Source organism: Python bivittatus, unplaced genomic scaffold, assembly GCF_059951505.1.
Source record: "Python bivittatus isolate LINGU-HERP-01145 unplaced genomic scaffold, Pbiv_v1 ctg000480_np1212, whole genome shotgun sequence".
NCBI lineage: Eukaryota > Metazoa > Chordata > Lepidosauria > Squamata > Pythonidae > Python > Python bivittatus.
The window spans coordinates 93,114,589-93,127,188 of NW_028277075.1; the positions used below are offsets into that span (position 1 = coordinate 93,114,589).

The 12,600-nt window shown below is 37.2% G+C and overlaps 1 protein-coding gene and 1 long non-coding RNA gene across 5 annotated transcripts in view; one reads left to right on the top strand and one right to left on the bottom strand.

Annotated features, from left to right (window-relative positions):
- Positions 1-12,600, bottom strand: part of LOC148215073 (uncharacterized) — a 180,770-nt gene that overhangs the window by 121,611 nt on the left and 46,559 nt on the right. The window lies entirely within an intron of this gene.
- Positions 1-12,600, top strand: part of KYNU (kynureninase) — a 126,174-nt gene that overhangs the window by 47,951 nt on the left and 65,623 nt on the right. For both annotated transcript variants that reach the window (XM_088146523.1, XM_088146522.1), the window contains exons 5-7: positions 6,471-6,532; positions 8,532-8,603; positions 11,144-11,218. In XM_088146523.1, coding sequence (XP_088002649.1) covers positions 6,471-6,532; positions 8,532-8,603; positions 11,144-11,218 — 209 coding nt within the window. The remainder of the gene's footprint in view (positions 1-6,470; positions 6,533-8,531; positions 8,604-11,143; positions 11,219-12,600) is intronic.

Here is a 12,600-nt window from a genome sequence, read left to right on the forward strand (position 1 = left end):
GCAATAGTTGTTCAGAACCATCAGGTCCAAGGAAGGCTTCTTGAGAACAGGTAGCACCATTGACTCCTTTAAATTCAGAAGCAATACTCTTCTCTCATAGAAGTGTTGACCATTTCCCATGCCCAGCCCATCACATTTCCCCTAGCAGCCCAAAGGCATCAAAAGAGTTATGGATCAAGCCTACAGGTGACAGAATTCATGCTATAGTGCACCCTTTCCATTCCATTGGAGTCCACAACCTGAAAAGACATTGCTTCAAGCACCTTATCAGATTCTGCCTATGAAATATGATGACACAAGTCACACCAGCTCTTCCTGCCCATCCTTCTGTAATAGTGAATGGGAAACTTTAAGCAAAGTGTCTGGATGACAATCTGCTGGTGCAATAAGATTGGAAGAGTAGAAGCATTTTTCACCATGGTATAGATCCGAACATGAGTTTGCATTCTGTGCGTAGTCAGATTTGCTTTTTGTCTTTCTATGCTGGCATTCCAGGCAGTGCTTCTCCTGGAGGTCCTGAGTTAGCCAAGGATCTCCCGAGGACTGATCAAAAAAGAGATGTTACTTTGAATGTTGGTTGGTCCCTGAGCTATGAATCATGCTTTAGCATTGGGCATTTAAGACAAGAGGAAAGGTGCAGTGTACTTTGCAGCCATGTTAGTTTTTATTTTAGAAGATGTGGTTTGGCCTAAAGTAAATATCTAATCCCAGGAGAGATCAGGCTGGTTTCTATCCTTATTTTTACCTTATTGTTATTTCTTACTGTTATTTTTATCTTGGTTTGGCTGGCCTTTATGCTTTATGTTATTTTGTTTTAGTAAATTGTTTCCTGTATTTTAAGACTTCCTGTGGCTGTTTTAATATTTCTACAGTATATCGTGTAAGCCACTGAGAGTCGTTTGGATTGTGATGGGATAGAAATGGAATATATAAGTAAAGCACTAAATAAATGGTCTGGGCATGGGGAAGGCAAATCCCTACATCCAATCCCATCATCGTCATCATCATCATCATCACCATCCTCCTCCTCCTCCTCATCCCTTACACAATAATTGATACCCATGAGAATCTCCAGTCATTGTAGTGCTGTCTCTGCTGTATTATGCAAAGCTGAATGTCTTCCTTTCCCAGCTCCTCTTGGGCTGCCTGCTCTGAGTTCTACCTAGAGGATCAGAGCTGCTCCATCTCTGTGGAAGTGTGTGCCTCACACAGTTCACTGCTGCAGAACAACCCATTCTGGTTTCAACAAGGTCTTCAGAAAGGTTTTGTTTCCACTGTCCATTTTATAAATAAGGACAAATGGGGGGTCCAGAAAATAGCAGTGCTGCCTGGGAGGAAATCAGAGCACAGAGAGCAGCATAGCAACAAACAAAGCAATTACTGGCTGTGAATGTAACATAAGAAAATGTAATATAAAATCTGCTAGACAGCCAATAAATCTGTTTTTTACACATTGCTTGTTCCTTTGGTCAGGAAAATAAGAATATTTATTTATTTATTTATTTATTTATTTATATCTGAGTTCTGCAACAATACATAATGTCACTTCTCAAGCAAAAAAGTAAAAAAAAAAGTTTCTTCAATCTATACTAGATATAGCTGTCATATATTTCTCCAGTGCATGCTTCTTTGAATGAGTGGAATTTTATAATTTGGAGTGACATGTGTATTACTATTGTCATAATAGTTTATTATTTTATTATCATCATCATCAATGATAGTTATATTATTTTTATTTATTGTGTTTGTTTCCTAAAGAGCACTTGAGATCGTTTTCTGCTTCAATACAGGCTGTGAATTGCATAGTGTCCTTTCTCCCATTTTTTTTTTTTACATTTTTTTATCCCACCTTTCTTATTTTTATTAATAACTCAAGATGACTCATATACCTAGTAGTCCTTCCTCCTCCTATTTTCCCCACAACAACAGCCCTGTTACTGAGAGAGAGAGAGACTGGCCCAAAGTCACCCAGCCGGCTTTCATGCCTAAGGTGGGATGAGAACTCACCGTCTCGTGCTTTCTAGCCTGGTGCCTTAACCACAAGACCAAACTGGCTCTCAGGTTTTTTACAAGATTTTTAATCTCTTGATTTGAGAATCATATTTTAACTTACTGTTAAGTTTGGGGCTGTATTTCTTAACTGTTGCAGACATGAGACCATTACATTTGCTGATCTGTTGGTGCTACCGTGATCTTTTCCCCTCTTGTACAGGTTGTTTTCCATCCCCCACCCCCCCGCAATTAGATTCCAAAGAGTGGCTTCAACATTCAGCTTCCAAGTCTTTTATTGTGGTAAATTTCACTTTACTGATTTTACAGCAGGTTAATAAACTATTGTTTTCTCCCATTTTCACAATGGGAACAAATTACCTTTTCAAGAATTCTGAATTGTGATATCAACCATCTCAACTGAATAATTACCAGATATTTTGCCTTTAGGTAAAAATAAAAAAATGCAAGTACAAGTTAAAACCTGATTAAAATATTCTCTACTCAGTGTCATATTTTCAATAAATGTTCATTTTTCTCCAATAAGATGCAGCACATTTACATGAAAGGAAAGAAATATATTTGGTTTCTTTGATATGCTTGTCATATAAAAATAAACTAATTTAGGTAGTTGTGTTGTTAATGCTTAACATTCTACAAAGGAGGAGGAACTGCTGGTGCTGGTTCTGCAAAACAAAAAGTGAATATTGTGTCGTGGGATTTTTTTCAGAAATAGAATAAAGGCAATAAATAGCTTTTCTTTTTGCAATTTAAAGGTTTATAGCTCTATAATACCTTGCTTATTAAATGAGCATACATTTTCTTTTAAATGTAGGCTGCAATAATAAACATATTGTGAAATACAAACTCAAGGTCATTGAAGACATGGACCCTCTCAGGCCACTTTCCACCTTCAATTAATATGCTGAGCAATGTAAGAAGAAAATAGCATTTTTGTGTTTTTTTCCCCTTTTCTTTCTGTATTTTATTAATATATTATAACCTTGGCAGTATTATCTTCTGATGTGGTAAAATTATCCTGTTGCTCATTTTCTACAGTTGTATGAAACCAATATAATGAATACTTTCCAAAGTTACAGTGGAAGTAATGACCAAAGCCTGTTTTGTGTGTGTATGCGTGTGTGTCTGTATATGTTTTCCTTCACAAAGAAGATTTATAGGAAGGACATCTGGGTATTTATACTGTCCAGGATTTGTGGTACTGAATAATGATACTGAGGGAACAAACTTTATTTTGTCCACTGGACACTTGTCATTGAATATTTTAATAGCTTAATTGGATCACAGAAACATTATTTCCAAAATGTAGTGCAGACTGTGAAGCATAACAATTTTCCTAGGGCATACATAAACTTTGTTTTGTTGTCACTGAAATCTGATAAAAAAAGCTTTTAATAAATATATCATTGAAAAGAGACCCACATGAAAAATGTGATGTCATATTCAATAAGGATATTGGCATACTTCTAAAGGTGAACTTCAGATTAACCATTTATTTCTCCACTGTGCTTTATACTGTAAGTGAAAGAAAAGTAGTTCTACTTACTTTTCAGATACACTTTGAAAGAAAATCAGTCAGATTATAAAAAGATCAGGGCTTGTACTTTATCCATACTGGGTTCATAAAGTTGTAGCAGAATATCTCAAGTTTTTTTACTTTCATAGGCAGAATATACTTGATGGAACAAGAAAATGCAGTAAAAAAGGAAAATAGTAGTAGATACCACACTAACTAGGGATATTACTTACTGCAAGGTTTGTTTTGCAGGTCTTATGGAATGCTGTACCTTTTGGTGTTCATTGCTACTAATTTTGTAAAAAGCCCTAAAGACTTGTTTATTTACTCATGATTTCCTTGGACTGAATTTCTTTGCTTTGGCTGGGCTCCATTTGGAACCCAGGCTAATTCTATTATTTTGAAGGTTCTTGAGGAAGTTTGTGTAATCATTTTAACTTAGGTTCTTAAAATGTTTTGCTATGCTTCCTTGTATGTGATTTTTATCTTGTAAGCCACCTAAAGACAGATGATGATGATGATGGTGATGGTGATGATGATGATGATAAGGCAAGTATCTTGAAAATAGTTCTCTGCGTTCATTGAATTGGAATATGCCCTTCTAGAACACAAATGTTGAGAGACAATTAGTTGAGCTGTGTTAGAGGAACAGCAAATATATTGCCAGAGCAAGCTGCTTTCTGGCCCGGAAACTAGCACATTTACCAACAGGAGTTCAACAGCTAAGTAATAGTTTGCCTTTGAAAAGTATTTTGGAAGGAACAAAAGGGAAATCAAAGGAGTTTTTCCCCTTCTAAGAGCTGTTTCGTTGAGACAGTATAATGCAGTATGTAGTTCTGAAACTATACTAGGCTTCTTAAACTCAATTTGGTTTAATAAGGATGCTCAGGAGTCATGTGATGGTTGCTTTTGCTTTTGGAAATAGGAGGGAGAGATAATTGCCGTGGGATCAGAAATGCACACATAGGGTCCCAGAGCAACAATAGGTATACAGTATATGTTGCATAATATCAATTATGCAACATATATTCATTGTAATCTGACTGAAATACAGGTTTAGAGATTTGCTTCAGACAGTAAAATGTTTGGGTCAGCTCTGCGTAATGGTTTATCACATACCTCATTAATGCAAAATAAAATGGTGCCATTCTTACCTCTTCACAAGGCGGCATTTGGGGGAGCTATGTGGAAACTCCACTGTTGGACAGCAGAGAAGTTGTAGTATTGTTTAAATTCTCCACTTTGCTCTTTTGCTTTAAAATTGTCTGCTGTTTCTTCTCTTTCTACATCCCATCTTTATCATCAACCCTCAATTTTTCCTATTTTCTCCCTTGAAAGACACTCCTCAAAAATGTGCTTAACAAGTCAGACTAAAATGAGATGTTTCTTAAAAAGCTTTTTTGATTACCATGTATATTTTCATCTAGATTATGAGTGATAATTTTTCTTTGTCTGCATCCTTCCCGTTTTAATATGAATTTACTTGTCTTTTCCTCGTACCATATTTACTAATACAGTAGAAATTGGAGTGGATGTTGTTGATAGTGTGTTGGAAAAATTCATTAATAATGGCTGTGATACCCATTAAACTATGCTTTTAATAATGTCAGAATTCTGGACTGATTCTAATGGGTGAGGACCAGTTATAAATGAGTGTTATATTTGCTGTAATAAACTTTTGAGTAATTTTTAAGCCTTCATTTTTATTAGGGTGCATTTTGCAGTGGTCATTTTAATAAAAGATTATTGCCTCTAACACAATTACAGGTAGTCCTCGACTTAAAATGGCAATTTGGACCAGAATTTCTGTTGCTAAGCGACGCAGTTGTAAAGTGTGACCACATCACTTAGTGGCAGCAATCCCTGCCATCCCCATTCCATTGTTAACTAAATCCCACAGTTGTTAGGCGAGGCAACTTCCTGCCAGCTTTACACAACCATATAAACTGAATAAATAAACATAAAAACAAAATAAACCAAAGTCTGGGGAAGCCAGCAGGAAGTTGCAAGTCCCAGGCTGGCAGGCGGGTAAGTGGCTGCTGCCAGGTGGGGAAGGGAGAGACGGGGTGCTCCAGGGTGTGGGAGAGGGATGGTGAGAGTGCATGAGGGTGGGTCAGGGAGGGTGCAAGAGGTGCACCAGAGGCACGGGTTGGGGAGGGTGTGCAAGAGGTGTGTGGGTCGGGGAGGGTGTGCAAGGATGCAAGGGGGTGCATGAGAGGCATGGTGCAGGTTGGGGAGGCTGGCCGAGAGGCTGCACGAGTGGCTGGCATGGCACAAATGCAGAGGGGCTCAGGGAGACTTACTCTGGTGACTTGCAACCTTCCCTGCCTCTTCCCCATTGACTTTCTGGGGAAGCCAGCAGGGAAGGTTGCAAATGGCAATCATGTCATCGTGGGGCACTGCAACTGGTTGTAAGTGCAAACTGGTTGCCAAGCAGCCAGATCACAATCACCTGACCGCAGGGTTGTTGGGATGGCTGGAATTCCAAGGACCAGTTGTAACTAGCATTCATTCAGCACCATTGTAACTTTGAACGGTCACTGAACAAATGCTCATAGGTTGAGGACTACCTGTAAATCTTTATATGGAAAAGATATTTTCTGACAAAAGCATATTCCTGCTGAATTTGAACAAGATGTTCATCGTGAAACCTAATCAACAGATGGATTTCAAGAAAGGAAATGTTGCTGCCTCATTATCTACTTCATTTGCCACACTAGACTGGTAAAAAATAAATATTTTCCTGTTAAAGTAGTGTATTGAGCCAGTCAGGGAAACATTTCCATTTCATTGGTCTATTGTGACACATCAAACACATATTTACCTTTCAGTCATTAGAGAGACATTGACAGCAAGCCAATATTATGGGGATTTGAACATCATTGGAACAGACCTTGCATAGGACAAAAGGAAAAAAGGAAACATCTGTGTAATTGCTTTTCAGGGGCTCATAAAGAAGAGGTAGCGTTAATGAATGGTTTGACAGTTAATCTACATCTCCTAATGGTAAGTCATAATAACCTACATAGTGTCTAGTTAGATCACACTATGCAATATCTAGTCCAGAAATTGTTTGTGCATCTGTTGAGACACCAACACAATGTGGTACCTCCAGCTGGATTAAATTTGTCCCCTGGTATTTGGTTTAGCAATTCTGAGTAGTGTAGTAAAATAACTACCCTGGGTCTACAAACAAAACAATACAAAACAAAACAAAAAGGGGTTTCGTAACTCTATGGTAAGGATTGACTTGAGTGATAATGGTGATGGAATGGAATGAAATGACTCATTGCATGCCTTCAGATCACAGCAACAATATATCGGGCTAATGACAGTGTATTGAAATGGGGCCAATAAACCCTTTGCTGGAAACTGTCCTAAAACAAGAGATGCAAGCATATTTATATTGATTTATTTATATTTCAAATTTGTTACCGCCTATCTCACTGTAGAGTGACTCTGGGCGGGTCTTATACTTAAAAATAAAAAAAATTAAAAATAGAAAGTAGCTGCCCAACTCCCACATTTATCCTCCTCTTATTTGGTAAGTTTCTTATTACAGGACATCCAAACACTGTCTGAGGGTTTGCTAGATATTGGCTATCGCATAATAGAGGAGATTAGTAAAGTTCCTGCTCATGTAAGTCTATAATAGGACAAGCTTGATCTCTGCAGAAAGAGCAAGTATGCCTTAAATGTCATGTTACTCTGCCCAAAAATAAGTCTTATGTATTTTAATTTTTGAAAACTTAGCCCAAACGCGCTGAACCTATTTCTCTGAGACTCATGGCCCTCGGCAATTTTCTTCTGTTCTGTTACTTTCTGTTCTGTAATTTAGCATGTCTGTTTCTCATATCAGTCAGAGAAGGAGGGGAAGCTTTAGTTTCTAGACCCATCTTCTGATTTTGGTTCAGAGTACAATGAACAGCCTTTGATATGATTGAAGTTAAATCTGGCTGTAGACCACAGCACCAAATTAGGACCAAATGGAAAGTTATGGTTAGTGCATGTGTTTACTTTTAAAAAGTATAAAATAGAAAAGGTTGGCTTATAAATAACATCCACAGACCCTTGTCAGACACCGAAAGGCAGAGTTTAAAATCATACACAGCTCTTGCTTCGATGTGCCTTTCCAAAATGACATTTTGATGGTTACCCTGACGTTCCTCAGAAGCTATTACAATTCACAGGGACTTGTTTGCCAAGAAACTATGGAGTTATTTCTTTCAAATGTCCAGAAGTGAAAGGGACACACAATCTTTTAGGGATAGTTAGAGTAGAACTACTTTATTTGCACCTTCTGAGGAACACCGCGCATGCCACTTTCTGTATAGAAATTGATCACAACAGAATATTATAGTGACATTTCTATCCAGCGCTTCATCTTTTCATAAAAGCTTTTTGAAAAAAAAAAATGCTATATTTATATAGAGCATATGATAGCTTGGAATAGCTAGTTCTAATCTATTCTCCAAATAACTTTTGTAATATAATAGATTTTATTCCATCCTATATGTTGTAAGAGTTTTTGTTTTGTTTTTTGTTTTTACAATTCTATTATTAGAGATAAATATGCAGGCAACATATAAGCAGATGTAGTTACACTACAATACCCATTAACCCTCTTCTTTGTTAATGCTAGTTAAAGTAGATGAGGGTTGGAATTCAGTAACATTTGGGAGGCTACCAATTACCAATTCCCATTTTAGGACAGAATTTACAAATTGACAACAGAGTAAGCAAATTGAGAGGAATGTTATTTTCCATTTGAATTCTTATAGCGTCTTAAAGTCATTTGATTTCCTACTGCGGTAAAAAAAAATCTATAGAGAAAGATGCTAATTAACTTCAATGCCTATATGCAAATATGTACAACATCTGGATATCTGATTGCCAGATTGTGTGACATAAAGAGAAGCTTCTATACATCAATTGTTTTGTCTTTTCAGTTGGTTAATAAATGTTTCATTTTAGATAATATAAATCTACTATTTTATTTTTACAGTTAACATTTTTTAAGCCTACCTCATATCGCCATAAAATCCTTTTGGAAGCAAAAGCATTTCCTTCTGATCATGTAAGCATTTAATATTTCATCATATTTATGCTATACAATTTTGTATGTTTCAAAAAAATCTCAGTAATCTTACCTGATTATTTATTTGAGGCTTTTATTTTAAAAAATAAACATTAAAAACCCCAATTTGGTCACAATACTGTGGCACTGACATATTTTTACTGATTGGTCTTTTTTGTTGTTGTTGTTCAAATAAAAACTGTATGGAAGGAAAAGATTGAATTGCCACATTGATTGATTAGTCTTTTAAAGATACTGAGCAAGCTATTGGCCTAAATCAACAACAGGTTGTAAATGTTTTATTAATTCTTGTTGCTGTTTTACTTTATGAAACCAAATCAATACAAAGCTCACACCATTAACAGTTTTATATCCCCAGACAGATAGAGCAATTCTTGTCAACGGTGCTTTAGATTACTAAGTTAAACATCATTTGTGTGCTACAAAGTAGGACAATAGTCTATGCATCACGGATTTAAACACATTAATCTTCAGGTTTGTGACTCACTGCTACTTCCTCAAACTTAGCAAATGCTTAGAAATTGATGAGAAATTTGTTCAATGAGACGTTATAACATTCCCTCCAGTAGAATTCTAATATGATATAATACAGACCAGTTGGGATTATTTTTTTTTTAACAGCAACTATTTATTTGCCATTCATAAGTTGCATAGAATACAACTTTCATTTTTCAAGGTAATATTATGTTTGAGGAAAATATTATCATGTATACTTAGCATTCATACAGTGACAGGGCCATTAAATTTACAATGCTGTGTGGAATGCAGTTGATAACTACAAACAAAAAAAAGTTGCTGATAATATGGGATGCCAACTACAAGTATCCAGTCCTAATGCTTTCTTGTAACTCCGTCTGCAAAAGGAAGTCATAAAAGTGGTAAAAATGATTATTTATTTATATACTGCTGTTCTTCCCAAAGTAGGAAGGAATCATAAGAAAAAAAAACTCTTTCTATTCCGCCATAGCTAGTGGCTCTTTGGGAATGAAGCAGACACATGGGCAAGGTAGATTACATCTCATGTAATTGGCCTGCCTTATCCCAATCATAACGAGAGGAAATTTAGTGACCCAGGTGGTTGTGCAATGCTGTCCTTGACATGCTGTTCCTCATCAAAAGCATTTGCCATTTTTGACCTCTTCTAAACTTTACATATTGTCCACCACTCTGCTATGCTTGCAGCTATGATAAATTAGCAGCTTTTCTCTTAAAACTATTCACCCCTCCATCACCACTGCCCAGTTTTGCAGACTTAATATTTTCTTTTTTATGTGCTGGAGCATCATTCTCCAGACTTTAAAAGGGAGATAATATAGCAGCATGTCTGCCCCTCCATTCATTACAGGTAGAATAGAATAGAATTTTTGTTATGGTCACAGACCAGAGTTACAGATAGAAGCACTTTAAAAAATAGAAATAAAGTAAACAAAACAGGATAAAAAATATTACAATTGGTGGTGGGTTCATTGATTGGCAATCAAAGTCTGTCTAATTTTACTAGCTGTATTGGTAGTCCTCACTTAACAACTCTAATTGGAACTGGAATTTCTGTCGCTAAACAAAGTGGTCATTAGGTGAAACATCCATCATATGGCCACACCACTTAGCAACATCAATTCCTGTCGTCATGGTTGCAGTCATTAGGTAAAGACTGTGCCGGCATTAGGCCAGGATCTCATGCTTCTCCTGCCCTGCTGCATTTGCCTCCATTTCAGCTCCCTCCACCCATCTATCTCCCCCTGATCTCTGCCCTTTTGTCTACCCTGAAGTCCGCCAAGTACCTCTGCCGCCCTCTGACAACCTTTGCCGTCTTCTTCCTGCTGCTGATGAGGCAGTCTTGCAAGGGCCAACAGCTGCCTCAGCTGGGCACGTCTCATCAGCAGTGGGAGGAAGAAGACTGTGAAGGTCAGCTGAGAGCAGTGGGGTAAACAGTGGTGGCAAAGTGCAAGGTGGCCAAAAGGGTAGAAATGGGGGAAGATAGGCAGGTGGGGGGAGTTGAAGTGCACACTGTGGTCATGAATATAGGTGGGCTGCCAAGTGCCCAAATTTTGATCACATGGCCGTGGGGGTGCTGCAATGGTCATAACTTTGAGAGTTACAGACAATCTGGACAACCCCTAGGTAGGCATACTCTTTGCTGCCATCTAGTGGTCAATTGGATTTTTGAGCCCAGGTCTAGTATCCCTGAAGTATGTTGTTTTAAACAATGTTAGGTTACAGCACCATAACTTACCACTATCCTTATCTTTAGAACCTAAGGAACTGGTTGATACCAGGATAGATTATTTACCTGTCTCACTCAGTGTTATCTACTCTGACTCACAATGACAGGGGTTTCACCCTGCCTACTATTTCATCCTTTTAACTGCAAATGCCAGTCACTTAATCTGCTGTAAAACTCTTGTGCACAGACTTTTGCATAATCTGAGCCTAATTTATTCATTCTGTTGTTTATAACAGAATGATTTTTTTCTGTTGTTTATATCTGTACACTTTTTAAAAATCATATTTCTTCACAGTATGCTGTTGAGTCTCAGCTCCAGTTTCATGGGCTTGATATGGAGAAGAGTATGCTTATGATTCAACCACGAAAGGTTTGTGAAACATGATTTGCATCATGCTAGACAACTCATGGCCTGCAGGTTGCACGCAGCTCCCAGCATCCAAAATGGTACCACTGAATTTTAGCAGCAAAGGGGCCAAATTTCTCTGGGACAATTTTTCTTCAGTGAAAAGCCACTGTGATTCTCCTGAAACTCCTACTCAAAATGTCCCACAGTTGCCATTTTTCAGGTCAGTTGTGGCCCTTTTTGGTTTTTCTTGGGTTTTGATGAGACATTGGAGCAGGAGGCCTGGGGAGAAAACTGTTTCCATCCTCACCCTTAAACCCATTGAAAACCCCAGGAAAACAACCCCTAAATGTCCTTTTTTCAGGAATTTACATGAACGTATATTATATAAATAAACTTTACATTATTTCCTTCCTCAGTATGGAAATTAGTATGATTATGATTCCCAGCAGCTTGTTACCTGTAGCCTATATACTTTTGTAGCAATGGTAACTTAAACCTATTGTTAATTACTTTTTGAAAGAAAAGTTAATTTTAGAATACTATTCTTCCAGTTTTCTCTGCCTAAATTGCCTTTCTGAAGGGATGGCCTCAGGGTAGTTTCACTTGAGGCAGGAACCAGCAGGCAGGAACTCACATACTTTGGGCATGAGACATGAACATGTGATGCACTAGGGGGAGAAAAAAAAACATGCTTGGCAAGGGTAAGGGAACAGAAGAAGGGGAAGACAATGGATAAGACTGATGGAAAGGATGAAAGAAATTCCTGGAATGTTTTGGGAAGAACTTTGAATTATTGCTGTAGACAGATCAAGATGAACTTTAGTCCATGCAGGTACAGGAAAATGTTGTCTGGCTTGGGGACTGATAGTTATTTTATGAATACATAGAAGAGCTTTATTTTTATATGTAAACATGTTTTAGTAAAGGTTGCATGTTCTATAGGTCAGAACAGACCACAACTCTAAACAATATAATAGTGAATAGACATAATCCTTACTTCCCTACCTCCATATATCCATATACTACAGTCCTTCACAAAAGCCTGGGAATATATAAAATATTATCTCCCAAAAAGTGTTATGATTGAAACATAGTTATCCCATTATTGCAGTATTAACAGGAAAGTTTCTGGTTCGGAAAGAAGTGTTTTCCAAATTTATAAAAGATTGCCTTCAATTCTTTGACATGAAGAACTTTTTTACTTTTCAGTAGAACTGCTGATGACCTTTTGATTCCAGAAAAAAAAGTTTTTCAGAGAAGAAACTACTCTCAAGTTCTTGATAGATGTTCAAAGATCATTTAAGATAATAGAAGTTACTTTCAAATCAGTAAATCTTACCCCAGCTTTTTGCAGTGATGTATTTAATTTAATTTGGAGTTTTCACTGCTTAATTGATCCCTAG